Source organism: Zychaea mexicana (genome assembly GCF_025766255.1).
Source record: "Zychaea mexicana strain RSA 1403 chromosome Unknown BDB00scaffold_138, whole genome shotgun sequence".
Classification (NCBI taxonomy): Eukaryota; Fungi; Mucoromycota; class Mucoromycetes; order Mucorales; family Lichtheimiaceae; genus Zychaea; species Zychaea mexicana.
Genome location: NW_026516801.1, coordinates 38858 through 65412, shown reverse-complemented (window position 1 = coordinate 65412; position 26555 = coordinate 38858). Strand labels below are relative to the sequence as shown.

Sequence of the window (26555 nt, the reverse complement as noted above, 5' to 3'; positions counted from 1 at the left end):
AACGAAAATACGTCTTTAAAAATTCCCGCGTCACGCTGGTTTTGTTTGCTGCGGGTTCTGAACCGGTATAACATATTTTTTTACTTTTTATCTTTTCCCATGGACATTCACAGTAGCTTTGACGAGTTTCTCGATTTACGCGATCAGCACGAAGAAGGAGGTTTACTTCAGCAACAAGGAGAATCAATCAAGTCTCAGTCAGGACAACACCCAAATTCAACAGCAACCCTAATGACGAACGGTGAAAACGCTATTACAATAGCGGCGACAGCAGCAACAGAAGATAATAATAGCACTCTATCAGCACAAGAGAATGGTGCGGTTGCGACAGTATCTACCTGGAATATGACAGGTTCAGACGGTAGCTTGGCACCTGAGCATGCCCCCATCACCCACAATACCAATAACAACGACAATGGCGTCGTTAATGCAGCCACTGGCGCTACCACTTCTGCAGCAGCAGCAGCAGCCACAATGGGCGACCCCAATCAACCATTTTATTTTCCACTGGACAGCGCAAGTTGGGCATCTGTTTTTGCAGCTTCAGATATGAACACTGCAGCACTGACAGCATTCATGAATGAAAACCAACAAGAAGCAGCAGCAGCAGCAGCAGCAGCAGGTGCAGTTGTACCATTAGCCAACACTGATGCTTCGAGTGCACCTGCAAACGTATCGCAACAACAGCACTATATTCCACCACAACAGATGCTTTTACAACAGCCACCTTTGCTTCTTGCATCGTCAACAGCGTCACCCGTACCAACTATTACTGCTGCGGCTACTACTACTACTACTACTACTACCATCGCTACCGACAACGATACGATGAAAAATAATAATAATGAAGATAATAGCGATAAATCGGCCACAAATGTTGAATTACCAGAGGCGAAAGAACAAGAAGAAGTGGATACGGGAAGGATGAAGACACGGTCGTCTCTGAGACTGCGAACTACGGTCAGCAACAAGCCGGCTAACGAGGAGCCCTCCAGCAATCCTACAACAACAACTACTACTACAACGGAAACGCCAAAGAAGAAAACAAAGGGCAAAAGGCTTTATTGTATATGTCAACAACCTTACACGGGTGAGCCGATGGTTCAATGTGACCAATGCACGGATTGGTTAGTGACAAGGGAGGGAAAGTAGAAAGAAAAAGCTTGTTGAGTGCATGATGAAAGCCAGTAAACACTAACTGCATATATGTGTGTGTGGTTTTTTATTTTAAGGTTTCACTGTGCTTGCGTGGACCTCGATCCTGATGAGGCAGAGGATATCGAAACATGGGTTTGTAAGAATTGTGAAGATAAACAGGACAAGTCAGGTACGTCACTATCCTATTATTATATTCTTCCTTGTGTTGTCGTATTGCTGGTAGCCTTACATAGGCGTGCGTGCGTGCGTTCTCTATGTAAGGAAGGAAATGTGAATGGTGTCATAGCGCTATTGGGGTTTTTTTTCTCCATCTATTCGTCTTTTTTTCTTTTATTGCCATATTTGTTGGATTAGATTATTATTGCTATCAACAATCCCTTTTTTCTTTATTCTATCCTTCCCCCCCGCCCTACTCCCCTATCTCGCTTTCCAAAAATACAACAGAAAAGAGAACGTTTTCGCTACTAGTATCTCCTAAAGCCTGTGTGTGAAACAGAGAAAGCGAAGAGCAGTGGTCCATTTATATTGTTCGAGCAACTCTTACCGTACACTAGCGTGATTGCGTCAAGTGGCGGTAAAAGAAAAACATGGATTTACTCAGTTCACTTTCTCTCATTCACCTTTCTTATCTATTGACCATATATCATGTACTACTACTACTACTTTCTACCACTGCAAGGCTAAGAGGAGTATATGCTTGATTCTACAGCGTTTCCTTTTGCTTATCACTTGCATCTTTTTCTTTCTTCATTTATCCATTTTTATGATATCAAAAAGTTTTACATACAACCCCTCAAATGTCGTTCTTATTTCTCAAATGTTTTTCAGCATGGTAACAAAAGCGTCCGTTCCTGCCCTTATGAAAAGAAGGACTACCAGCAATATGACGATTGTTACTTTGTATATGATGATCTGATGTCTCATCATTCTCACATGCGCATGCTTATGCATATGTACATTTTCTTCTTGTTTACTTAGTTGCAGAAGACACGCCCAACGAGGAGCAATCGACGGTCAAGGATCAACAGTCGACTACGACCACAACCACAACCACAGGAAGGGTAAGTTTGCATCGTCTTCGTTATAAACAAGGAGCGAATGGACTGACAACATTTGTACATATATATAGCCATATGCTACACGACAAATACGAGCAAAAAAGTGTTTATTATCAACATGCAAAAACAGAACACGAGCCGATTCATATTGCAGCGATGTTTGTGCCGCACAAGATTCTATGAGAAAGCCTGGAGACAGTGATTATGTGCCGACCAAGTCTCCATCTCCTCCCAATGAACGACGCTCGCGCACCACATCAACGACCTCCTCCTCCTCCTCATCATCATCATCTTCCTCGACTTCAACGGATAACAAAAAGGCTATTATCAAACAACAACCAAAATCATCACCACCACCATCGTCCAAACAATCACAGAAACAACAAGGAACATCTGCTGTTGCTCCTGAAGATGATCCGATTCGTAAAAATGTAGTTAAAAATATGTCTACGATCCTCAAGACTATTATTGAAAGTGCATCAGATAAAGATCCAGGTCTCTTTGCTGCTTCTGAACACGTTACTTCCAGTGCCTCTTCTCCTTCTTCTGCTGCCACTACTGGTACAACAACTACTGCTGGTGGTCATGATGGTGCTGAGCAACAACAACAACAACAACAAGAAGAGCCGTCACCTCAAGTCATGGCCGATCAACTGGCTAACGCGATTGAACAAGTCATGTTCAAGGAACTCAAAGATCCCGCAACAAAACGCGCCGGCGTCCAATACAAGAACAAGTTTCGGTCATTGCTTTACAATCTCAAAGACAAAGCCAACAAAGTGTTTCAGCTCCGTGTCGTGACCGGCGAACTGACGCCCATTGAACTCATCAAAATGTCATCGGAAGACATGGCGAATCCCGAACTCAGATCCAAGTCTCTGTCCATGCGACAAGAGAGTATCAAGAACTCCATCATGAAACGCGCAAATGTGCCTATTATCAAAAAGACGCACAAGGGTGACATTGTCATGATTGGCACGCCTGACAAGGAGGAAAGTAACCAGCAACAGCAGCACCGCCACCATTATCACCATGGACAAGAAGGCCCGCGTTGGATCAATACTGCAAGCGCATCATCAAGTGTTGATGCATTGGGCGGAGGTGATGACTCCGAGAGCCGCAAGTCGAGCTTCAGCGAAACACCCACCACCCCTGTTGCCGTCAGCCGTGACCAGCGCGAGGATGATCAACGATTTGAAGATATCTTGTCGAAAATTGGCATTGGTAGCCGAGACGATAGTGGCGATAATGCAGGAGGCAGCAGTAAGCGCGGCACGAGCAATAGCCCCTTGGATGGCGCCGATCGACCCAAGAAGCGCAAGGTGGAAATTGATATGGAAAAGTTGCTAGGCGACGAGGATGACTACCAACCCGAGTTTGGTGATGATGACATGGAAGCAAAAACCACTACGCCTCCGAATCCGCCACCAGCATCGCCACCTGCTGTGCCAAGTGGACCACCCAAGCCGCCGACCATCTGGCAAGGCCGAGTCAATATGCCACAAGTCTCTGAATTTGAAGCAAGTGCACGACAAGTGGGAGGCCGGACTTTGGGCGAAGCCGAATGGGCTGAAGTGCTCTCACCGACCATGTGGATCGAAGGGCGGATACCTGTCGATCGCGTTACGCAGTATGTGACCCAAACACAATACGCCACCAGCCGTGAGATTGTCTTGCTGGAAATTGAGGCAACAACAACAACAGGCGACAACTACAAGAACGCACAGACGCTCATCAAATATTTTGACTCTCGCAAACGGTTCGGTGTTGTTGGACACAACAAGACCAAGGTCAAGGACTTTTATTTGATTCCGTTATACAAGACCCAGCAGTTGCCTGATTGTTTGTATGTGGTGCGCGTCGAAGAAACGCAGCGTGATGCTGACATGTTCCTTGGCGTATTGGTTATTCAGAAGCATCAGGAACGGCCACCAGCACCACCACCAGTAGTGCCGGCACCTGCATTAGTACCCGCAGCAGTACCCGCAGTTCCCTCACCATTGCCACGACCGCCGATAGTGTCGCAGCATCATCAACAACAACAACCAGCTCAGCAACATCAGTATCATTATCAGCAGCCACAACAACAACAACATTATCAAGTGCCAACGTATTCATTCGCGTCACAACAGCAGCAGCGACAACAACAACAACAATAGCGACATCGAATGCCCCAGTATCGATCCACCATGTACTATCAACCCCCTGCTCCATGAGGAAACAAAGAAAAGACAGTGTCTTCTTTTTTATCAAAGAATCTATCAGGTCAATGCTACGGACCCGCCCCTCTTTGTCCGTTACTTTGGCTCTTTGTTTTATACATCATCATCATCACCCCCTATAGTACATTACACTTTATTGTCATCAACGTCAATCGCTGGTACATGAGTACTACTGCTCGTCTAGTGCGTCGTATCTATGTATTATCACATGTATATCATCTTCATCTTCATTATTATTAAATGCGTAAATAACAAATGTTTCTCTTAGAAAAAGTTTGGGGAGTGGGGGTTGTTTGTAGATAATGGAACGGGCGTTAGTGTGTGTTTGTTGCAGTTGATGGTACATAGTAAGGACACGTTGTTTCCATTTTCCCCCCGTTTAAGGCTTGGCCCGGGGAACCAACCATTTCCTTGGTTATTATTATTATTATTGTTGTTGTTGTTGTCTTTCTTTGTGGCTACAAGTTAAAAGCATATGCTTTATAGAGATCCAGGATAAACATTCTTTAAAAGAAGACGATATATGTTTTTTTCTCATGCAGCAGCACAATCCACATGCAATCCTAATGAGGGGGAGCGTGAGTAGTATCTGTCATGCTGTGGCTGCTTTACATGGCATGTATGTAATTTATTACTGTCACCAGGATGCCATATATGGTGGGCGAGGCGTTATGTAACGGACGGACGTATGTGATAGTAGTGGTTGGGCTGGAGCGGCAGTAACCCTTGGCAGTAGAAACGGCAGATGTGTGGGTGGCACAAGAGAAAGGAGCCTGTGTGTGGGTGTACTAGAGACACACACACAGCTGTAGATGCGGCGGTGTGTGTGGGTGTGTGGGTGTGATCGACCCAGCATATGGTTCCTTAGGCGAGTAATAGGTTTACCTTAAATGGTTGTTGTCACAAACACAGTACAAATACTTTTATTTCTCCTTTCTATTTTGATTGCACTTCTTTTTCCCTTCTCGTCTTTCTCTTTTTCTCTGACTTTCTCGATACCCCTCCCTACTCCACCTTCTGCAACGCCAACATCCACAGGAAAATGCTAGTGGACACGCAACAGCCTACCGATACGACGAACAGCACTGCTGTTATACAACGCCGCACTCTAGGTTGGCACCACTAAGAGAGAGAGAGAATGAAAACCAGCAAGCTGGCACGAAAAAGAAAAAACAATAGTGTTGGGAACTGACTCTCTTATAATAAATATAGCAACGGCACTGGCTATACAGCAAAGCAAAGCGGAGCCACGATGGCCGCAGATTCTCGTAGGCAAACTACGACTCGTTAAATCAACCTGGTCGCTTTCATCCGCATGGTCATCCGATACACCCGAGCCGGAGTCAGAATGCCCTACTATCCGTGACACAGAGGGCCAACAACTATTACCATCACCGGAATCATCTACGATAACTTGTCCTCCTCCTCCTCCATCTTACAGTGACCCGAGCCACCCATGGGCCGTACGACCGTACTGTGAAGAAGAAGAAGACCGAGACGATGAAATCAAAGATAGCGACGAAGAAGAGGAAAACGAAGAATTACCGCCGTATGAATGCACCGTATCACGCGTCGGCCATGTCCATGTTAAAAAAGAACGCGAGAGTCAAGACAAAGTAGCTAAAAAAAGATCTTGGAAGTAAGTAGAAAGTTGGTTTTTATTTTCGGTTCTGCTACTGCTGAAAGCCCCACTCCAAGAAATATCCTCTCTGACGCTATAAACTATGATCTTAAATAGAAATCTCTATGTCATGTTGTGGGGAACATCCATAAGAGCTTATAAACGCGAGCCCAAGAAACAAGATGAAACGCCAGTTTGGAGTTATACGATGCAAGAGGCCGAGGCCGGCATGGCGACTGATTACCGCAAATACAGTCATGTTCTTCGTATTCGGATCCACAACGGCCCGCAGTTCCTAGTGCGATGCGATAGCGAACGAAGTGCCGTGTTGTGGATCGATGCGGTCCAGGCATCTGCGAACGTGAGCCCGGATCTGGACACACGCCCCATGCCAGAGTTCACATTTGGACGACGTCAACGACGAAACCGACGACGAACGTAATACCGCCCCCACCACCCCCCTTCATCCATATTCACTTACTCGAACCTTTTCGTTGTTACAACTGCTAGCGGGCCGAGCAGTTTCAGTGTTTTCTTCGATGAGTCGGTTATAGTTCATCTTTTGCATATAGATTAGCTTAGAAATCAAAAAGGGCAATGTATACCCCAAACAACAACAACAACAACCATTTCTGCATATCAGAAACTGCTGTTTGCTCTGTTCAAAAGTTTACCCCACATCAAAGCAACATCACACAGCAGTCCCCTCCCTTTACACACAACTCGAGCATCCAATTCATGTACACATATTAATCATATCTATATATTAAACAAGACCACACGTATAAGACAAAGAGACTCCTTGAGAGCACTTGCTTTCTTTGGCGAGCTGCAGGTACTTAATATTTTTAAGGGGGGGCTGGTTCTGGCACATTGATAAAGTATAGAAAGCAGGGTTAATTGTTACTGTACGCTACTTCTTTCATTTCTAACTGGCGATCATTAATATAATATGTTGGTAATAACAATACTTGTAGATCTTGAATATCATACCAATCTTTTTTTTCTCTCTTTACATACGCCGCGCATCGAGATTTCTCCCAGTCCCTTCAATTCACATATGGTTTGAAAGTATGTCATTGCTTTCATGTGTGCGAAGTTTTTTGTTTAAACTGAGATGCGATTTTAAGTTTTATGTACGACTGTAGATCCTACAGGCGAGCAACAAGCTTGTAGTGATTGGAATTATTGGGAGCGCAAACCTTTTTTTCTTTTTCTAACGGAAAAAGGGGATGGAAAGAAGGAGGAGGGGTGGGGCGAGTATTCCAAGAGTCAAATAACAACCATTGCACGTCATACTACGCCCACAGCAGTTATTGTCGAACACTTTTAAACAAGAGGTATGCAAGTGCATAACGGAATGTTGGCCCAATATGCAGCACATGTAGGAAGAAAATCTAGTCTATTCCAGATCGGTCCGTGGCGGCGTCTAGTGTGCTTCGTTGCTGTTATTGTTGAGGTTACAAGAATGCAGCATTTCTCTACAGTGCCAAGCACTATTAGCAGTTGTTTTTTTAAACATCCCAAGATATTTTCACTCAAGTGCCAACATGCAGGAAATTGGCTCGTATTACTACCGTGTATCATAACATATTTGCTGCTGGGCTACTACCCAGCTCTTTTTTTTCCCAGAACGACGAGAAGAAGGCCTGCCATAAAACGTTGCACAAATTTTCTTTTTTTCAACAGCCGGATGTCAATGCAGCTGCGCTGCAGCAATTTATAATGCACGTATTGAAAAAGGCAACCGTAATCTAAAAATAATTATGTTAAGAATAATAGCGATGTTTTTTTGAAAAGTATGAGGAAGCTATATGTAATCAAGGAGATCACTTGATTGTAAAAGGTATACAACTGCATACAAGTAGTGACCAAGACGCTTCTTCTTGTCTCGCTGTTGAAACGGATGGGGCGCGTTTCCCAACTTGATCATATAATCTTCATCGACAGGGCAGCCAACGTACGTCACCAGTAATACACTGCTCCTTTCAAATGCTTCTGTATTCTGGCTTTTGCCTGGAGGCATGTTGTGGCTGGTTAGCTCCACCAGAGTCGATCTGTGGTTATTATTCGGCTGTCACGATTCTAGTCCTTTCTACACCCCCAGCGAGACGAGCGTGATAACGGAAGACGTATCCAGCAGATCTGGTCGGAAACGAGTCTGCGGCGGGTGGTATATCAAGCCACCTTCCAAACAAAGTGGCACAAAGGATTCTCCCAGATGTCACCTGTATGTATTTGCTGAGGGAATTGTTACGATGGCCCCGCAAGGACGAATGTTGCATGTAATATTGTTTTAGCTTCAAGCTATCATTTAAAGGCATGGTTATCAATTTTTTAAAGAACGAACTAAATATTAGCTTCCATTAGGAAGAGTGCCTATCTAAAATTTGCTTAAAACGGATAAGCGAAATTTTTTATATGTATCCAAATTACCAATTCATACTTCTATCCTAATGAACGACCAATACTGTATACATGATGATCGCTTATAAATTGTATTGCCTACTAAATTATTGTCATTTATGCTGGTTCCTATGTAGGCTCGGTTCTCAAATGATTCGTGCGGCGGCCAATTTGTTTTGGATAAGTGGCGATCATCATTGCACTTAAAAAGCATGTATCATATAATCAGGGCATACAAGCAAGTGCTTCAGCATATACTGCTTTTATTAGAAGCCAGTATGTCGCACCTAATACAGTAACGTCATTTCACTTTAAGTTGCAGTTGACATGCGCAGTGTTGGAACGTATCTTTTTCTTTCTGACAGGATGCTATGATAGGGCGTTCCTTAAGCATAATAAGCGACAACATTACTACACTCGCTTAAGTGGAAATTTATGTTAGCGTCTCCTTGACTGTCATAAATCTGCTTGTACTTTTCTTCCATTCAAACGAGCCATTAATTATCCATGGTGACTGCTATGGAAGCCGATAGTGATCCTAGACAACGGCTAGCCATGATTTGTGTCGATATAAACTATTAGGTTTTTTCCTTCTCTTGTTCAAAACATATGACCTTTTTCTAATCTCTTTCTTAAGGATAATAATTATCATTCAAGCTTTGGCATTGTGGATTTTTGTCAAGCTACTCGGCAGTATGATATTTTCTGATTTCGTATGTTGTCGTTCTTTGGATGGACCATCCAGTAGGTGTATATGACATGGTTTTTTTAAAAAGCACAGCAACCTGTGGGATGCCTAGGTGTTTTAGAAGCTGCGTCTTGTGCTGACACTTAGAGCTCCTCGGACTGTGGGCGATGGTACATACGCCTGCCATTGACGCCACATTCATTGTTCATAAAAAATGCTTGCCCGTGGAAGACGTGACCAGTAATATACCCCATTCACTTTTGGTGTTAACGATTGTAGTTTGTGTTTAATGATCTCTGTCTTTTCTATCACAGTTAACTAAATGTATGCTACGCGATCTACTCTGGTTATACAATAGCTTAAACATACTAGGAACACATAACACGGAGTTCATATAACTGGAAGCTAAATCCCATATACACAGCATGTTATATCTGATCTGGGACATTTGAAATTTATGATACATGTGGGGTTGTCGTAAGATAATAGTCTTCTATAGTGACGGAAACTATGCAGGAGTCCACCGTATTGTCGTTGATATTGCTTGAGGGGCTTTCTTTTAGCAGTTGCTGCCATTGCCGCTGTTGTTGTTACTGGAGTTCTTTGTGTTTACTTGGCGCTAAAAAAATCTCTAATAACTATCTCCTTGTTCAAATGCAACCTTCTAACGATATGTATCTTTGTAATTTCGGTTGCATCAGATTATGTATACTTCTTCCGCTATAACACTTGCACTAGCAAATAAAGACTTAGATAACGACACCATTCTTAGCGCGCCGGATGCTTTATGTGATTGCCAGGAAAAAAAAATATGCAGTACCAATGGTAATGGGTGATATTTCAGAACAAAGAGGGGATTGCACGAGTGTTTCAATTTATTTCTGGTATAAGTTTACAGAGCTGTAATGTGCCTACAGTCAATTGAAAACAAAGATCTTTCCGCGCCTTACTGTAAATCTGGCTCAGGTCTTAGTTGATACTTAAAAAAGCTAATCAGATCAAGACAAGCGAATGTGTTCTTTATTTCTATATCATTTTCTGAAATCGATGCTGGGCTCGATTAGAATTTATACACATGGTCTTGTCCATAACCCAATCTAAAATCAGAATATCAGTGTGAGCAGCTTCTTTCTGATTGATATCCTATCCTAAACCCATCCACTTACTCTTTCAAAACACCACCCAGTTCGCCTTGGCTTTTATCAGGAGCCTTTGCACCAGCCACGGCAGCAAGCATTGGATCTGGACCGCATACGAAAATGACCGAGTCAGGCGTGCACGGCGCGGGCAGATTCTTCTTGATCAACTCCTTGCTGACAAAACCAGTGTGTCCTCCCCATTTGGCGGGTGGACGATCCAATCCATAAACAACCTTGAAACGGTTTGGATATTTCTTTGCGTATCCATCCAGCTCTTCTCGTAGCAAAATATCGTCTTCTGTTTGGTTGGTGAAAATCAAGGTCACCTTTGTCTTGTCATCTTTGGAATTTGTGTCAAAGATCTTGCGGATCACTTGAAGCTACAATAATTTGATATATCCCGGTTAGCATACTTACATTCCTCTTTTAATTCGTGTTTTACATATTTTCCTACCATGGGTGTGATTCCAGTACCACCTGCGATCATGCCCACATCTGAGACTGATAGTTTGAGATTGTTTAATTTAGTATACGTCAGTAGAATATGTTTGTCAATGTAAAGTACCTTTGCCTTGATCCCAGTTGTACTTTGGGATAGGTCCCTTGATCTCCAATGTGTCACCGGGATTCAAACTATGAATGTGCTTGCTCATTTTTCCTTGCGGGTAATCCTTGATGATAAATTCTACAAACCCTTGTTCCTATGTATCGTCATCCAGTACAACATGATTATGTCAATCGTTTTGTTCCTTCTAACGCGAAAAAGCGTATATACCCGCATTGATGCATACCTCTTCATGAGATGTTGGTGTATATGGCCGAATGATATATCCCGTACTTCCATCTTTCTTCTTGAAGGGATATCGCGTAATTACGCAAGAGGCAACGTGAAGACCTGTAACATGCTGATCGGATGGAAGCTTGAATCGAAACACGCTGGTGTTGTGATTATACGGGTGGGCTTCGGTGAGCTGTATGTACACACATAACAGATATAGTTTAGCGCCATGTGAATTCGCAGGCATTCGCACTTTTTTTTGTGGTCTACTCCCGAGTTTTCTTTTTCATCCCTTGATTATTACCGTGAATGAACGAAACTCTTCTGGACTAAAAGCTTTGGGAGCCTCTGCAGCATCCGCAAAAGCACGATTTTGGGTCTTGTTTAAATAGTTATTGGAGAAATAATAGTAAGCGCCGGCTGTCGTGGTTGCAAGCATGGATGCGGTTACAGTCCAGTTGCTGTTGCTACGTGAAACACCGGGGTTTGTAGTAGTCCCATACGAGCACACGCGAGTACCAGACTACGATTTTATAGTTATATATCAAAATTTACACGAGAGAGCCTTGAATTTTCAAGTATCACTTGCCATTCCCAGTGGTCTGAAGCGTAGTGAGCCAGAGGCAGCAGAGCGTGCAGCAAACATGTTGGAGGATGTGAAAGAGAAGGGAAAGTGAAAGAGATAGCGAGGGTTTGCATTACGTGTGTGACACATTTATTTTAGTGTCTTTTTACGTCAGTCCCCCGATCGGCATAAAAATGGACTGAGATAATCCATGCTTGAAACAGTAGATTGGATATTGATGATGAATGTTTGTTTATTAACAAGAGTGGAAGGAAGAAACGATCCACTAAAAGAAGATAATTACAAAGGAAAAGACGATTTCTATAGATAAGGATTAAGAATTTTACTACGATGTTATGCAACGAATAAAGTACTTTTTTTTATGCTGCGCTATTAAGTGGGATAGTATAAGAAACAGGCAGAAGCGCTGTTTGTTTTAACTGATTAATCGATTGTTTGTTCGTTTGGATTAATACAGCTTCCAACCACGAGCAATGGCAGAGCCACCAATGGCCAAGCCAATGGCGTACAAGATAGTGGAGAAACCGATGCGGATAAAACGGTGCTCAAAGATAAAGTCGGCAATAGCGTACAGGATGGTAAAGATGACAAAGATCCAGGCCAGAATGAGCACAGCGCGTGTAGAGCCGACACCAAGGGTGTTGAGGGCAACCACGCTCAGAAGCATGAGCAAGGAATCGCGCAGGACACTGTAAAAGTTGCGGAAACGACGGTTAAAACCAGAACGCGCCTTGAACAAAAAGCCTGATGACTTGTTGGCTGCTTCTGGATCTGCATTCGCTGCTGTCCCCGCCGCCGCAGGATCCGTTGCTGTAGGAGCAACCTCGTCATCTCTGAGGAAGGCGTGACGGAAGATGTAGGCTAAGCCCCAAAGGACCCATAAGGTAAAGAAGGCAATCCAGGTAGAGCGGACATAGGAGTCGCCGATAAAGGAGGAAACTGGGCTACCGTAGGAACTGTCCATGGTGATAAATTGATTTGATTGACTTTGTAGTTATGGATGTGATATGTGTGTATATGTGTTTTTTTAAATTGTATCTACTAAAGATGTAGTAGAGAGAGAATTCAACGAAGGATGGTCCTTGGAACAGTCCCATGGGTTGCTTATATACTTTTTCAAAGGATGGAGGGGAGTTAAATCAAATATCCATGATTTTGCTCTTCTTATCCGAAACACTGCCAGTGGATTACGAAAGTATGCGTGGTATAGACCCCGGGATGCGTACGCCCGGAGGAAACAAATTCCCATGTCGCATTTTGATGTATGTATCGGAAAATCCGAAAAGCAGGAGTGCCCCAGCCGTTTTAAATTTTTCACGGACACGTGACCTACAAAATAAAAACCTCATTCAGGAAATTGCTACATACAATCCTAGCAAATAAAAACTGACCCAAAGGTCACCTACAAATGGATTCAGTTGTGGGTTGAATTCTACTTTACGATACTCTCTATACTTTTTCAAGCCGCGCATCGTGGTACTATATGAACTTTGCAGACTTAAGCCAACTTACCAATGAAGAAATTGGGCAAATCATTCCACAGCAGCACGACGGATCCACCAGAGACAGATCCGCGACATATCCCCTTCCAACGACCATCGTTATGGGACTGGACAGAATTCGGAAGGGAGAAATCGAAAAGAATGTACGAAAGTCCCAACGCGACCTTATCGACTACACCGTGAAAAATACTTTCGACATTTTTGCATATCTAACTTGAAGAGATGAATTCGTCGCTATCGTTGCGTGGTTAGAGACTATTATTTAGAATATGTGTATACATTCGTTTATTTTCAGTGTTCTTACCTTTGTATTTCAATCCATTGAGATACAGTACCCGAAGTCTCGGTTCACCGTCTTTAAGGCATCATTACAAGCGTAACTGATACTATCCATAATCGGCTGGATACCATCCATTCGACGATTCATGTACACTTGCAAGACAATCTTGGCAATACGGTATAAGAATATGTATTGTGTCCATCCTGGCAGTTTACAAGCCTCCAGCTCGTCAGTTCTTGCGAAGTTACTTTGTAGGATCACCTGAACAATATATGCTGTCGACATCAACCAAATCGGGAGTGACTAGAGAAAGATAATAGGTTAGTATCCATCAGCTTATATACATAATATACATAGTGACATACATTCGGAAAAAAAGACAGGGAATAAGTTACCCAAGAACGTTACAAGAGGAGCTCTTTTGTAATAAGCAATGACCGTGTTGTATACGATCAAGCTATATGTACAATGAGGCTTCATTGCTTCTGCCGCAGCTTTACAGGGATAAGCACCGAGCATGTGTGTTTTCCAATGACCTTTGTTTGTTTCATCTTCGTCAAATTCATCCACGTCGAAATCCCTGCGATGAAACCCGAAAGGCCCTCCACCTTCATTGCTTGGATCGTCGTCATCGGGACCAACTGGCACGATCGGCTCTTCGCGTTCCGGTACGATATCAAAACGAGGCTCTGCTGAGCCTTCTGGCGGTACGGTGAGGTGCATATCGAACCATGTATTCCAATGTTCTTCGATCATGTCGACGTTATTGGAGTGGGTGACCACAAATCCGCTAGTGGGAGCATAAGGTATTAAATCATCGTACATAATTGTTCCATCGTTAACAGAGGCTACATGCTTAAGGATGAATGCCAGAACAAAGAAAGGAATCGCTGCTTTAGTACTGTAAATATAACACATCATTTCTGCAGTTGCTTTGTGTGTGCGTCGCCTTAATGTACGTTGTCAGTCTAGGTAGACTGCTATCTGCTTAAATCATTTTCCAGCTCTGTTGCCCAAAGGGGCCGGCCTTTTTGGTTCGCTCCTTTGTTTTTGTCAGGCTACTACTGGGAGCACAACGCCCGAGCAAAGGGCATTTATGTTGCTTGATTTCCAGTGATGTTATTATACGTCACGTTCAATAAAGCTTCGGCCGAGTCCGTGCAATGAGTATGGGATTGACGAGAGTCTTTCTCATACGTTGTGAGACGCACCGTTGACATGCCGGCGCAGGTTTCGGGAAGCTTTCTTTTTGGAGGGGCGAGCCCCGTTGCTTAAAAACGTGTAAGTTCTTTTCCTTCTTTTCTTATGAAAATACTCGACATGCGTATGTCGAACAGTGAAACTCATCCGTGAAATTTAGAAAACGCCCTACCCCGACCCCAGCTCAGGTGCAGGAAGTCATTTCGTTTGCTCTACATATTTCGCCCTAATTGTAGCACTTTCTGTGCTCAGAGCTAAAACACTACATTGCCAGTACGAGAAAACCTACTGCGGATGGCTTTGTCGCAGAGCACAGTCAAGTGATCGCTCAATTTTTTGCAGCAAGCAACATTACAAGTCCAGAGACACTGTATAGCTTATGGAGAAGCCGATTTCTTCATGAGTTACGAAAGTTGAGACCAACAGTATCACTCAGGTGAGGATCGCTTGCTGCTCGTCGCATGCGTATGCAAAGTTAACTCGCACAATGTTTGAATTTGCTGACTTTGCAATATGCCTTTGCCTCTCACTATAGAAGGTTTCTTAAACAAAGAGTGTCGATCCTTAAGAATTAATTTTACTGTAAACAGTAAATTAATTTTAGCTAAGAATAATACAACCAAGAACATTTCGTCCTTCGTCCTCATGTTAGGATGAGATGCTCTTTACCCGTCCGCTGATAGGCCCTGTAAAATATGCGAGAACGACTGGGAACAGGTGTACGAAGAAGTTGACGCAGTGGTACTGACGAGAGCGGTGTTAAGTCTAATATAAAATAGTTCGCTGTTGACATTATTGATATATCTTTCGTGTAGCGCACTACCGGCCAAAGGTTTCGTATCGACGCGTTGCGAACACTCACTTCAAGTAGTTCATCCGCAGCTGCAACCGTGTCAACGTTACTCCGTGGCACCGAACGCACCGGCTCCAGTCGCTCTGAGTCTTTTTTTCCACCAGCGAGTGGTCATAGCCACGATCTCAGAACGTTGAGTGGCGTGCACAGACAGTAAGTTACCCAGCTATGTCGATATATACTGGAACACCGTGATTGTCATTTTGGCATGAGTATTCACTCTAGGTTTTTGAATAATAGCGTCCATGAACAGTTTAACAAACATTTCTTTCATCGGGAAACGTTACTCACTCTTTTTTCTGCGCACAAAAATGCAGTGAAAAATCTTGCCAACAGAGTGATAGGGTTGGATCACCGTGACGATGTAAGTGTCTTTCTGTATTATCCCTTTTTAATTCTTTAACGAGTACTTTCTTGATAAGTCGCAAAAGCTAATATAGTTGCTTCAAGGAACCTCTCCCCTTTTCCAATAAGGCCGAGGAGCCGCCTGCTGCGCATATCAGTGATATACGTATTGAACCGGATTCTGAAAGCGACGCAGTCATTAAAATGTATATGAAATACGTAAGTACAGTGATATTCATCGTTTGCTCTTGGGTCGTTGATGCATTGTACCGACAACAAGGGAGTTAATGCACAATACGTCTAACACGTTCTAATTTTATAGAGGATCAATGGAACTGCACCGAATGCAGAAGAAAGAGTCGTTTTAAAAGGCATAAGCAACAAAGGTGACACAGTTTCCCACAAGCTGCTTGGGATCGCTGCGGGCAATTTGCTCAATGACGAAGGCTGGGACAACAATACGACATCGATACAAAGTATTGTCCTTCTTTAAACTAATCGAACTGACTCAGCTGCTGCATCACCGAATCATCACAAATCCTGCACCAAACACTCAAAAAAACGGAAATTGACGATCTGCGAAACTTTGAGACATCTGTCCTACACCTTTGAAGACAACCTTTTGGCTTGATGCGTTGCGGACCATACACGCCCCACCTTCGGTTACTTTGGACAATATATGGGATACTCTTCTTATGCGTTTTCCTTCAGCCGACAGCTTCTGTGCGCGCAACATGGCAAAAATAGGACTAATATTCCAAACGACTTGGGCCATACACTGGCATTCTGTCTTAGATCAGACACCTTGGAATCACACTATAGCTTTGAACCATCTTATCTCCCTATTAGCGCGATACACATTTCTATCATCATCTGTTAATGTTGACTCCACCAATAATATTAGGGCATAGAGCCCCTAATTTAAATAAACATCTTTCATACAAAAAATAAAGGACATCTGTCCTACATGGTTTATCCGATCCCCACCTTCTAGTATGCAGATCTATAGCCGAAAGGTAAGGGAAAAGGAGGAGAAAGCGAAGGCCATATCGAGTATGTAACTATTTGCGATCCTGTCATGATTAATCGCTATAGTAGTCCGGACGTTTGTATTATGCTGACCGAAATTCATAAGCTTCAAATCGAACATGTCATGGCCATTCTCGTCGGTGTCATGCCAGGCCCAACCGCATCGCATACGACAGAGCTAAACAAATACTTGTCATGCCTTGTTAATGAGTTAGCGTTGCTGTTTAGAGATGATATCGAAGTGTATGTCTCCTCGCTCGGCTGGAGCATCCTTACGAAAGCTGCGTTAATCATGGCTGCCTGTGATATACCCGCCGCTCGCAAGACATGTGGATTTACTGCTCCTACCAGCCGTCGAGCTTGTTACAAGTGCAACCGCACCTTTATCGTTGATGATAATAGGGATCGCGTTAACCTTGCTGGTGGATTCGACGTCGAAGAAGGGCGCTGGCAAAATGTCGGTAGCGTGAGCGATGTGGCAGTTCATGCAACAGAATGGAAGAATGCGACCTCAAAAAAGGATCGCGCCGATATTGAACACAAGTATGGCACGCGTTGGTCCAAGTTGTAACGCTTGGAGTACTTTGATGCAGTCCGTTTCACTGCCATCGATCCGATGCATAACCTGCTCCATGGTACGACCAAGAAAATGCTGGAGCTCTGGCAGGATGAGGGTTACCTAACTGCAGCTGATCTTCGGGATATGAAGAAATCAGTTGAAGGGTTCGTTTTGCCGGTGGATCTCGATGTGCTCTCAGCAGACAGGATAAGCGGGGGCCTTTCAGGGATGAAGGCAGCTGAATGGAAAAGCTGGTGTCTCGTTTATTCGCCATTTTTGTTGCAAGGGTGTTTGGAAAAACGCAAGTTCAATCACTGGATGAAGTTCGTTGATGCATGTCGCCTTTTGCTCAAGCCTGCGATAACGTTCGATGAAGTCGAGGCCGTCCGATCGAAGCTCTGACTTATATCATGCTTGGTATCATGCAAACTGTGTAAGTAGAGGCCCTACCAGTGCGGAAACATGTCAAATTAATGAGCACCTTATATCTGATTTTACTTTAGGATTGAACAATTTAATGACTGGCGCACAGATAAATAGGCACTTGTCAAAGCTATTTGCAAGTGCAAGTGCAAGTGCAAGAATTTTTTTGACCAATAAAACTTCATAAAACATCTGCAACTTTGAGTGTGCCGCACGTATATTTAAGTCTTTCACTGCTAGGTTTTCTAGTTTAGATCCAGTTCAAGACTTGTACAACTGGTCTCGTCTAACTGCTCCTTGGCGCTTTCTTCTTTCTTCATCGACTCACGTCAACTGCTTAGGGAATTCGTACAACGTATTGGTGTTACTTGTTGCCATGTTTGGATAGGAATGTTGCCGACCTGCACTTGCGAAAGTTATCTGCACCTGTTCCCAGGTGCAGATGCAGGTTCTTTATGCAGGAGCATTCTGACCAATCACATTACTAAATGAGCACAATTGAGTGGAAACATACTTCACTGCGTGTAGATATGTCAAACGTAAAAAAGTACTTTTTGACAGTGTCGTGTCAAAGTGGTTGTAGCAGCAGTAGCCCGAGTATTCATCCTGCACCAGGGTTCCCAGCAGCTATAACATATATATACCGCGGGACACACTCAAGCTTTGTATAATGCTGAATGTTATTCTTCATTCCTGATTGGACAAACTTTATTTCGCCTTTGTTATTGGCGTAAATAACAATGCCGCAGTTATTCTGTAAATTTTACTGGCTAGGTCTCTACGGGTACGGCCTGGCTGCCAGCAACTTCGGAGGAAGAAATAGACACACACGCGCACGCGCGTATTATTTTAGTGTGAATGAAAAATCCCACGCTCTGTCCTACGCTTCAAATTTAGTGTGTGCAGCTATTGTTGTCGCGCTTGTGTCTTTCTCTGTCAAACGATCTTTCATACAATTCAATCATGAGCCATCTTGCAGTTTATGGTGGTGCTGGTGCACTCGGAAGGGTTCTTGTAGACTACTTCAAAGCACGTGGTTGGGTATGTGTTCAGATCTCTCAAGGGCTTCATATTCTGTGAACAGGAAATCTCATTCAGTGGGTAATTCATAAATGGATACGCATGATAGGCCGTGACCAACATTGATCTCGTCGAGAATAAAGCAGCACAGTTCAACGCACTCGTAAACGCCAACGAGGAGCTTCAGGAACAAGCAGCAAAGCTGGATCAAAGCATGGAGGCGACACTCAAAGGAGAAAAGTTAAAGGCCCTGTTCTGTGTAGCCGGAGGATGGGCAGGTGGCAGTGCTGCGAGCAAGAGTAAGTGCTGGCAAAAAAAGTTTATTGCACTGATGGGTGGGGGGGCAGCATAGAACAAAAGAAGAAGAGGGTTTTCTAACAAAGTCCAATAGACTTTATCAAGAACAGTGATCTGATGTTGAAGCAGTCGGTCCATTCGTCTTTGATTGCTGCTCGTTTGGCTGCACGCCATTTGGATAAGTATGTCGTATCAATATGTTGATTACCATAGCCCTTTTTGCATAAAGGAACAAAAACACGCTCTCTGACCATTGTGCTGGCTTTTCTAGCAACGGACTTTTGGTTTTGACAGGTGCGCTGGCCGCTCTAAACCCAACACCAGGTAAAGTAATAAACTTCAAGCAATACAATGGCAAAATTTTAAACCCGGGATTTTTTTTGATGCATCAGGCATGATCGGCTATGGCATCTCCAAGGCTGCAATTCATCATCTTGTACAAGATCTGGCAGCTCCTAATGGTGGATTGCCCGAAGGTGCAAAAGTCACTGCTATTTGCCCGTAAGTTTGGTTCATCAAGTGAGATGTAAGATAGCAGTAATCGATGAGAGACATTCATCCTTTTTTTGCTCTCAGTGTTACATTAGATACCCCTGCCAACAGACAAGGCATGCCTGATGCTGATTTCTCGTCTTGGACACCCCTTGAGACAGTAGCAAAGTGAGTGTTTGACTTTGATCCCGAGAACAGAAAAAAAAGAGACTTAAAAATATATTTTTATCCGATAGACAATTGCACGGTTATTCAACGGGTGAAATCCCATTAACAAGCGGGAAAATAATCGAAATCTTGACGAAGGATGGCAAAACGGCATTCAATGAGATTTAGATTGGAAAAAAAAAATAAAAAAAAAGGTTTATTTCACTATTGCTTTTCATCTTTCCGTGGTACGGAGAAAGAGACATGATGACTGAAATTTTGTTCATTGTTGCTTTGAATTGGGGGCGGGTATAACGATGTGGGGAAAATCTTCTAAAGTTATAAACGATGAATTTGATGCTTGCTCTCCTTTAAACAATATCCTTGATCCGGATCTTCTGAAACAGTTCCTGTTGTTGGGTCTACTCGAACAACGTTACAAATGACGGCAGATTGAGGGTAGATGGCTACAAATGATATGGGATCGTACTTGAGCACACCACGCGTGACGAGTCCATATGGATAGCGGATCATCCTAGACCTAATTTTGTATTTCATGCATACATTCAATGAGTTGATGCCCAAGGGACCTGTCAATCTTTATAAAGATATTCTAATGACTTCTTGTACCATCTCTCACTACCGGTCCTATCTCCACCCGGGTTTTTGATTCGTATTTGCGAAATGGCTTTGGCTGGCTTGTCGATGATAAACGTAGATGGGAAAGATAACGGCTCGTCAAAATGATAAAAGTTTCCCAGGTATTCGGGAACTGGATCTGCTGCAGTTGTGATATTTGATGACAGTGGTGCCGAGAGCGGTACGATTTGGCTGAATGCAAACACACCGATATCGGCATCTGCGATATGTACAGTCCACCAGTTCCAGTTGTTCGCATGGACGTGTAGATCAAAGATGAGTTCTTTGTCACTGGCCAACACTCTGCCCAACTCGACCGACATATCGGTCAAGGGTGTAGCCCGATAAAGAGTTAGCAGGAATATGCAGATGAGTGCAGCAAATAGTCCCAGGGTGATATTGAAACACACTCGGCCGCTAATGACGATGACGAAGGACGACGATGGAATGATTCAGTATATGAGTCATTTCATGAAATACTTGATTAACCCCCTCTCTCTCTTTCCTTGAACAAGGTTTCATAATCATGTATATGACGTTACCATGATGCACTGTCTGGTGATTTTTGCTGCCTGCCCGCCATCGTCCTGCTGAGCAAAGGTGCAGCTGCTTCCTCGTCGTCACTCGTATATCCTCCACCACCGTCGCCGTAGTATTGCATGGGCCGATTTCGTCTATTTGACGAGTGCCGCAGCTTGTCTGGATAATTATCATAGTACTCTTTTTTGGAACGATGGGGATAATCCATCACATAACGAAGCTTGGGTCGATAATTCGACGACACATCCTCATCCCGACTTTGTTTATGAGAAGGACCATTTACAGCAGCAGCGACAGGACGAAACCAATCGCTTAGCCATCGACGGCTATTTTCCAAATCTTGCGCCTTTGGCAACCTATACACTCGATGCGAGTAAGGGTGATGGTTCAAATCCGAATTGTATCCATGCGACGTATGGTATACATAGCGTTCATTTTCGTCGGAATCTTATGAGAAGCATTTAACATAAATTAATTCTTTCGTCTCTTCTTGTTTTTTTTATTCAATACCTTCAACGTTTGATACAGCGTCAATAAGATTACGATGGAACACTTCTGCTGGACTTGCAGTACCATTCATTGGAATGGAAGGTCGCTTTCGCTTTTTGTTCGTTGTTCGTCGACTCCCTCGTTCAGTCTATAATGGTGGTAGTGAGAGAGCAAAGGGAAAAAGAACGCCTTCAGCAATCGCCAAAAAAGTATTCTCGTAAGGTGTTTTTTTTTCTTCTTTATATTTCTCTCCCATTACCTCATAACCGCGGTCTGTCAGAGTGGAGTATGGACTCAACGAAGAACTTGGCATCATGGGCGATCCAGAGCCACCACCATTGGTTGAAGTAGACGATGAAAAGACCGTTGGGTAGCGTCCCTCAGCCGAAGAAGACAACAGCGATTCGTCAGGAGGATAATTGGATAGTTGCGGTGGCACTTCATCAGAAGGAGTAATCAGCGTTTGTGGGGCATCGAAACGCGCCTTCTCGACGGTCAAGTTCCGGTCAAAGTTGTTATTGACAAACAAGTCGCGTCCGAGCTGATTGTCATTATGCAGCGTCGGGAACTTGTTCATTAGACGACGATTGTTACTACTGCCACCACTACCACCGCCGCCTACTCCTTGTTGTTGTTGTTGTTGTTGTTGCAGTAATGACACTTGTGGGGCTGTTGCTTTTGTTGTGGTTGCTTGTGGTGCACTTGTTTGCTTGGCACTCGTTGTTGTTGTGGTGGTGGTGATAGGCGGGGGTTGTTGACTGGGCGACAGATCCTCGGCTGCTGCTGACTTATCGTCCGTTATGCTGCCGGTGACAGAAGAAAGTGGAGGTTGTTGTTGTTGCAATGGCGAATGTGAATCCTCCATTGCAGTTACTAAGGAGCACTTCTCCAAAATACTATGGAGAGATAAGGGAAAATGCGATTAATCCTTTTTTTGGATTGATATTATTTGTATGCAAAACGGTAAAGAGGAATTGCCAAAGGAGGTGTACACATTGAAAAAGAAAAATAACCATTAGAGGAGCGCTATCTGTAACTGGCAAAAAAAATAAAATCGCAATAGAAATAAAAATGGAGTCGCGTGCTTGTTTACAATATAAGATAAGAGAGATCGAATGCCTTCTTTCCCTTCCTGCTGTATGTGTGGGTGTGTGTGGTGTGATTGATGTGCGTTGCATTAGCGTATATATGTATATATGTGTAATATGTGCTTGTGTATAATTACTGCTGTTGTGGTGGGATGTTGAGAGGTGGTGGTTAATAAGTGATGTGGGGTGTCTGAGGAGATCCAATGCTTGGTTAGTTTCTTAAGACTTCTTCATTATTGCTTCCGTTGTTGTTGTTGTCGTCGTCGTCATTATCATCATCATCAATCGTCTGCTCGGTGTTCTGGGCGTCTGCGGTGGCGTGCTGTGGATCGGGTGTAGCTTCCGCATCGACAAATACGGTAACGACCCGGGTTGCAAAATCAGGAACGGGATCATCTTCTGATGTGACTGGAACGGCAACCAGCTTTGCAGATGGACATAGCAGATCACTTGGATCATGTAGATGATCCTTCAGCCCCAAAGGTGTGCATGATGACACACTGCGCTGCAGTGCCATGCCACGCTCCCGCAGGATACTCATAGGTTCGACATTGCCCCAGAGATCGAGCACAGGCAGACTGTACCACGTTGGCAATTGGTGGCCAGGAAGCTGGCGCTGCAATGGCTCCTGGTCGCCCGTCAACAAGGGCACTCGGAGCAATGCTGCAGCTTGTGAGTAGTCGCCCATCACATGGCTGCCTAGCTCAAGATGGCTTGTCGACAGACTGACGTAGTTTTCAAAGTTTGGATACAGCATGACATACGCCCGCATAAAGATAAGCTCGTCCATGAAGCGCTTCCAGGAGTTTACCCACTGGCTTGAGCGAGCATTAGGCACCGTAACGTTCTGGAGCTGTTTCTTGTTTATATCGGTGACACGTGCAGTGATGAAGTCGTGGAATTCGCGCCAGTGCTCTGGAAAATACACAGCGCCTCCAAAGCTATTGCTCGCTTGCATCAGATAAGGTGATCCTGCGTCATACTCATTGCTAACCAGAGCCGATGATGGCTCAAACAGTCGACGGCCGTTCGGATCACTTTCCAGCATATGCGGCGAGTATAAGCTGATACCAAACATGGCCTTGGCGTCGTCGGGCAGGTCATGTCCATAGCGGTACCGAAGGATCGCGTACTTGGTCCATACATAGAACATTTCAGAAAGTTCAACACTGTCGTCGAGAATAATGCCGTACTCGTGATCGTCTGCAGGATACCACGATTCCACATAAACAGGCATACGATTCACCTTGGTTATTCGGTGCCGCAGATCTTTGTTGCCATGTGGCCAAGGCAAGTTATTGACAAAGGCCTGTGTGACACGGTCACTGGACTGTTCCATCACTATTGCCATGTCAACAGTGTCCCCAAAATAATGTGCACGGGCCGCTGAGCGAATTAATCGGGCGAGCGATTGCGGCTTCCGGTCTGTAATGATCACCAATTTGACAGTAAAATCATTCCATTCTATATAGTTCAAAAGTCAATATGCAAACGCGAGAGAGTTAGTTATAACGTATAAGGTTTAAGCGAGGTAAGACATTATAAAGAGAGACTTACTGGATAGTGATTCTGCAGGCAAATTAGCCATCCACAATGCATGCAAGATATCCCGAGGAGGCAACCCGATGGCGACGGTTTTGGTAAGCTCGGCAGCGGCTTGTATGCTTCTCTTTGCAGGACCATTGTGATCGACATAGATAGTAACCCGTGGCTCAATGAGTGAAAACAAGTGGGCAAATGCATGCGTAGCTTGATTTAGGAAAATGGAGGTGTCGGCAGAAGAGAACCCAATATCCAAATCATGCACAGTAACACCTGCTGCACATGCCGGATTCTTCTCCTGCAGGGATTCGAGTAACGCGGCTGCTGACAATCCTCGCTGCTTGCCCGTTGCAATAATTTGGATATCCGTCAACCCGGTTCGATCGAATTCACATACAAGGGGTATGAATTGGGCCACATGCTGAGCCCCATCGAAGATAAAGGTGACGGGCGACTTGGTGGATGCAGCGTAGGATTTAATTCCAGGAGCTGCTATGGACTCGCGCCACGTAGTTCCTACTGCCCATGTTTCTTTCAAATACCCTTCAATTGCACTGCACATATTTTTTCTCGCCACCTCCGCCGTGCCAGTTGCTGAGAGTCGTTTGATCTGATAATCATGGCCCAAAGATTCGGTAGGTATGACGACCGAGGGTATATCTGCATGAATGCGAAGGCTGCGGCTGACAGAATGCCCGAACAAATGTGGATCCGGTTGTTGCTGCTGTTGGTGTTGGATTATGCTCGAGTCCTCTGAAACGGCTGAAAGCCAGGATCGCCGTAATAACCATAAATCCGATATCATATCCACACTTTGACTCACGCTTGGTAAGCTTCCGTCCTCAACAATATCTGCAATGCATTCCAAAGGAGCATTCCGGTGTTGTTGCTTGAAGACCACGGCCTGTGTGCCCAAAAAAGTAGATCGATACTCTTCTGTGTTGGATAATCGTAATAACCGTTCGAGGTAGCGTTTTCCAGGCGCAATGTCTTGATCGACAATCCACAGATATTCGGACGACACGCGTAATGCGACTTGTAGCCATTCGACCGGCTCCCAAATCATGATCTTGACACGCTTGTTGTTTTTGAATGCCACAGTCTTGCTCTTAACATCCGCTTGAACGTCTGGTGTGCACACGATCCATAATGCCTCAGGCACAACGCTTTGTGCGAGAATGGATCCAATTTGAGTGTGAAGTTGTCCGTTACTGGTGTAGTAAATGATGGCTGTCACAGGGACCGTGCGCGCATGTTCGTCTTTGAAATGCAGTGGAGCTGACTCGCCCAGCTTTTCCAATTCGTATGACGAGTGTCCCCGGACTTTGTGTTGCAATAGTTGTTTTGAAAACGATCCGGATGCTCGATCTTTGCCGTTAGCAATCCAATTAGGCGTACGTTCGTGGCGGTTAAATTGAACATGCCATTGGGTATTTTCACGTCGTTCTGCAAATTAATTTACAAACACATAAAAGGATATGCCGTATGTAAGCATGGCGTATATGCGTTTTTATTGCTCCCCGACCAAACACCAAATTCAATTAATTAAGTGTTGCCCTTTATATTCCAAAGCTATACCTACCTTGATCACTTTTAAGAAGTTTATCAAGAAGAGCGTAATCTGTCATTTGACTAGTGTCTTGGTATTCAACAAGGTCGTGGGTGAAAAGGATTTCGTACCGCCGTTTTTGCGATGGTGGCGGCGACGATGGTAACCGTAGTAAAAGGAATAGCAGGAAACAGCAAGCAATGCCCCACCACAGGAACGCTGGCCGATGGCTTAATAATCGTCGTATCCGATGAAGTGAAAGCGAGGGCATATTGGCAGTAGCGTTGTGCGATCCGTTGGTCATGAACGGGTTGCGGTGTTGTTGTTGTTGCTGCTGGCCACTTTTGTTATACGAGGTTGGAAAGGTATGGCTCCGTAAAGCTTCCATTGAGCTCCTGCTGGTTTGTCTCCGAGAGAGGGTGAGCTCTTCATCGCTCGTTGGTCGTTTTGAACCAAACATGAGCGAGATCCTGCAGGAGTATGTTAAAAAGTAGCGGACTGGAAAAAGGCGGGCTACAGGGACGAGAAAGAGAAGAGGAAAGGTGCACGAAGAGAATAAACCAGCCTTCCTAAGTTTAGCTCTCATGGTTACACTCCGCTGTTGTGTATGTGTCACACGTTATCCGTGGGGGAAAAAGCGTTTTTTTACAATATTTGTATTAGCAGAAACCATTATCCTTGGTACAACCTCGAGAAGAAGTGGGTCTCACATTACTGGAATCTATATTTTTAGAGCGTGGACTTTGCTGTCTTGTCTGCTCCATGGTTAATGCGAAGAGGTCCGATCTTGTAGCGGGCATATGTGAATCTCATGCTTATAGCATGTTGATGGATCTGTGTTTGTCACGTTTCAGTTGTATATGTGAGCCCCTTTACACATCAATTTCAAGGATAGACCGAGCTAA

The 26555-nt window shown here is 44.2% G+C and overlaps 13 protein-coding genes across 13 annotated transcripts; 6 read left to right on the top strand and 7 right to left on the bottom strand.

Annotated features, from left to right (window-relative positions):
* The first annotated feature begins 62 nt into the window (after nucleotides 1-62).
* On the top strand, nucleotides 63-2506 carry BDB00DRAFT_853837 (uncharacterized protein). Its single transcript, XM_053125655.1, has 4 exons — nucleotides 63-1090; nucleotides 1233-1327; nucleotides 2137-2219; nucleotides 2288-2506. Exons 1-4 carry the CDS (start codon nucleotides 100-102, stop codon nucleotides 2397-2399), a joined length of 1281 nt encoding a protein of 426 aa, XP_052973749.1. The 5' UTR covers nucleotides 63-99; the 3' UTR covers nucleotides 2400-2506.
* BDB00DRAFT_115205 (transcription factor S-II, central domain-containing protein) lies at nucleotides 2086-4491 on the top strand. The gene is made up of 2 exons (XM_053116112.1): nucleotides 2086-2219; nucleotides 2288-4491. Exon 2 carries the CDS (start codon nucleotides 2396-2398, stop codon nucleotides 4373-4375), a length of 1980 nt encoding a protein of 659 aa, XP_052973748.1. The 5' UTR covers nucleotides 2086-2219; nucleotides 2288-2395; the 3' UTR covers nucleotides 4376-4491.
* An 861-nt stretch (nucleotides 4492-5352) lies between these two features.
* BDB00DRAFT_853833 (uncharacterized protein) lies at nucleotides 5353-6857 on the top strand. Its single transcript, XM_053125654.1, has 3 exons — nucleotides 5353-5550; nucleotides 5651-6077; nucleotides 6177-6857. The coding sequence occupies exons 1-3, from the start codon at nucleotides 5481-5483 to the stop codon at nucleotides 6499-6501; spliced, it is 822 nt and encodes a 273-aa protein (XP_052973747.1). The 5' UTR covers nucleotides 5353-5480; the 3' UTR covers nucleotides 6502-6857.
* Nucleotides 6858-7741: 884 nt separating this feature from the next.
* BDB00DRAFT_878508 (uncharacterized protein) lies at nucleotides 7742-8085 on the bottom strand (the record flags this gene model as incomplete). Its single annotated transcript, XM_053127736.1, has 2 exons — nucleotides 7742-7813; nucleotides 7912-8085. 2 exons carry the CDS (start codon nucleotides 8083-8085, stop codon nucleotides 7742-7744), a joined length of 246 nt encoding a protein of 81 aa, XP_052973746.1.
* Nucleotides 8086-10213: 2128 nt separating this feature from the next.
* BDB00DRAFT_878507 (uncharacterized protein) lies at nucleotides 10214-11509 on the bottom strand (the record flags this gene model as incomplete). Its single annotated transcript, XM_053127735.1, has 6 exons — nucleotides 10214-10250; nucleotides 10320-10672; nucleotides 10747-10793; nucleotides 10858-10993; nucleotides 11084-11263; nucleotides 11375-11509. 6 exons carry the CDS (start codon nucleotides 11507-11509, stop codon nucleotides 10214-10216), a joined length of 888 nt encoding a protein of 295 aa, XP_052973745.1.
* Nucleotides 11510-12104: 595 nt separating this feature from the next.
* Nucleotides 12105-12620, bottom strand: BDB00DRAFT_885175 (uncharacterized protein; the record flags this gene model as incomplete). Its single annotated transcript, XM_053128393.1, has 1 exon — nucleotides 12105-12620. The coding sequence occupies one exon, from the start codon at nucleotides 12618-12620 to the stop codon at nucleotides 12105-12107; it is 516 nt and encodes a 171-aa protein (XP_052973744.1).
* Nucleotides 12621-13005: 385 nt separating this feature from the next.
* Nucleotides 13006-14263, bottom strand: BDB00DRAFT_792640 (uncharacterized protein; the record flags this gene model as incomplete). Its single annotated transcript, XM_053121141.1, is given in 6 exon segments — nucleotides 13006-13058; nucleotides 13169-13330; nucleotides 13463-13513; nucleotides 13567-13673; nucleotides 13687-13741; nucleotides 13804-14263. The coding sequence occupies 6 exon segments, from the start codon at nucleotides 14261-14263 to the stop codon at nucleotides 13006-13008; spliced, it is 888 nt and encodes a 295-aa protein (XP_052973743.1).
* Nucleotides 14264-14758: 495 nt separating this feature from the next.
* On the top strand, nucleotides 14759-16786 carry BDB00DRAFT_892021 (uncharacterized protein; the record flags this gene model as incomplete). Its single annotated transcript, XM_053128483.1, has 6 exons — nucleotides 14759-14762; nucleotides 14891-15074; nucleotides 15322-15379; nucleotides 15454-15644; nucleotides 15932-16055; nucleotides 16159-16786. 6 exons carry the CDS (start codon nucleotides 14759-14761, stop codon nucleotides 16327-16329), a joined length of 732 nt encoding a protein of 243 aa, XP_052973741.1. The 3' UTR covers nucleotides 16330-16786.
* On the top strand, nucleotides 16346-16784 carry BDB00DRAFT_853826 (uncharacterized protein). Its single transcript, XM_053125653.1, has one exon. The coding sequence runs from the start codon at nucleotides 16532-16534 to the stop codon at nucleotides 16745-16747; it is 216 nt and encodes a 71-aa protein (XP_052973742.1). The 5' UTR covers nucleotides 16346-16531; the 3' UTR covers nucleotides 16748-16784.
* Nucleotides 16787-18645: 1859 nt separating the features above from the next.
* Nucleotides 18646-20016, top strand: BDB00DRAFT_853824 (uncharacterized protein). The gene is made up of 7 exons (XM_053125652.1): nucleotides 18646-18888; nucleotides 18977-19166; nucleotides 19259-19346; nucleotides 19436-19488; nucleotides 19557-19665; nucleotides 19741-19824; nucleotides 19893-20016. The coding sequence occupies exons 1-7, from the start codon at nucleotides 18811-18813 to the stop codon at nucleotides 19990-19992; spliced, it is 702 nt and encodes a 233-aa protein (XP_052973740.1). The 5' UTR covers nucleotides 18646-18810; the 3' UTR covers nucleotides 19993-20016.
* On the bottom strand, nucleotides 20017-22802 carry BDB00DRAFT_853817 (uncharacterized protein). Its single transcript, XM_053125651.1, has 5 exons — nucleotides 21731-22802; nucleotides 21493-21619; nucleotides 20985-21429; nucleotides 20434-20859; nucleotides 20017-20344 (listed from the first exon to the last, which is right to left on the bottom strand). Exons 1-5 carry the CDS (start codon nucleotides 22334-22336, stop codon nucleotides 20143-20145), a joined length of 1806 nt encoding a protein of 601 aa, XP_052973739.1. The 5' UTR covers nucleotides 22337-22802; the 3' UTR covers nucleotides 20017-20142.
* Nucleotides 22771-24663, bottom strand: BDB00DRAFT_774372 (uncharacterized protein; the record flags this gene model as incomplete). Its single annotated transcript, XM_053120153.1, has 2 exons — nucleotides 22771-24023; nucleotides 24117-24663. 2 exons carry the CDS (start codon nucleotides 24661-24663, stop codon nucleotides 22771-22773), a joined length of 1800 nt encoding a protein of 599 aa, XP_052973738.1.
* Nucleotides 24664-25413: 750 nt separating this feature from the next.
* Nucleotides 25414-26230, bottom strand: BDB00DRAFT_115040 (uncharacterized protein). The gene has a single exon (XM_053116111.1). The coding sequence runs from the start codon at nucleotides 26108-26110 to the stop codon at nucleotides 25661-25663; it is 450 nt and encodes a 149-aa protein (XP_052973737.1). The 5' UTR covers nucleotides 26111-26230; the 3' UTR covers nucleotides 25414-25660.
* Between the last annotated feature and the right edge of the window lie 325 nt (nucleotides 26231-26555).

Bases quoted from the DNA above. Each gene is read 5' to 3' on its own strand.
- BDB00DRAFT_853837 (XM_053125655.1), top strand. From the start codon at position 100: ATGGACATTCACAGTAGCTTTGACGAGTTTCTCGATTTACGCGATCAG. The intron at 1,091-1,232 runs GTGAGCCGATGG...TTTTATTTTAAG, and splicing joins ATGTCAACAACCTTACACGG to GTTTCACTGTGCTTGCGTGG. The intron at 2,220-2,287 runs GTAAGTTTGCAT...ACATATATATAG, and splicing joins CAACCACAACCACAGGAAGG to CCATATGCTACACGACAAAT.
- BDB00DRAFT_115205 (XM_053116112.1), top strand. From the start codon at position 2,396: ATGAGAAAGCCTGGAGACAGTGATTATGTGCCGACCAAGTCTCCATCT.
- BDB00DRAFT_853833 (XM_053125654.1), top strand. From the start codon at position 5,481: ATGCTAGTGGACACGCAACAGCCTACCGATACGACGAACAGCACTGCT. The intron at 5,551-5,650 runs GTTGGCACCACT...TAATAAATATAG, and splicing joins TATACAACGCCGCACTCTAG to CAACGGCACTGGCTATACAG. The intron at 6,078-6,176 runs GTAAGTAGAAAG...GATCTTAAATAG, and splicing joins GCTAAAAAAAGATCTTGGAA to AAATCTCTATGTCATGTTGT.
- BDB00DRAFT_853826 (XM_053125653.1), top strand. From the start codon at position 16,532: ATGCGTTTTCCTTCAGCCGACAGCTTCTGTGCGCGCAACATGGCAAAA.
- BDB00DRAFT_853824 (XM_053125652.1), top strand. From the start codon at position 18,811: ATGAGCCATCTTGCAGTTTATGGTGGTGCTGGTGCACTCGGAAGGGTT. The intron at 18,889-18,976 runs GTATGTGTTCAG...TACGCATGATAG, and splicing joins ACTTCAAAGCACGTGGTTGG to GCCGTGACCAACATTGATCT. The intron at 19,825-19,892 runs GTGAGTGTTTGA...TTTATCCGATAG, and splicing joins CCCCTTGAGACAGTAGCAAA to ACAATTGCACGGTTATTCAA.
- BDB00DRAFT_853817 (XM_053125651.1), bottom strand. From the start codon at position 22,336: ATGGAGGATTCACATTCGCCATTGCAACAACAACAACCTCCACTTTCT. The intron at 20,860-20,984 runs GTAACGTCATAT...CATCGTCATTAG, and splicing joins TCACCAGACAGTGCATCATG to CGGCCGAGTGTGTTTCAATA. The intron at 20,345-20,433 runs GTACAAGAAGTC...ATACAAAATTAG, and splicing joins AGGACCGGTAGTGAGAGATG to GTCTAGGATGATCCGCTATC.
- BDB00DRAFT_115040 (XM_053116111.1), bottom strand. From the start codon at position 26,110: ATGTTTGGTTCAAAACGACCAACGAGCGATGAAGAGCTCACCCTCTCT.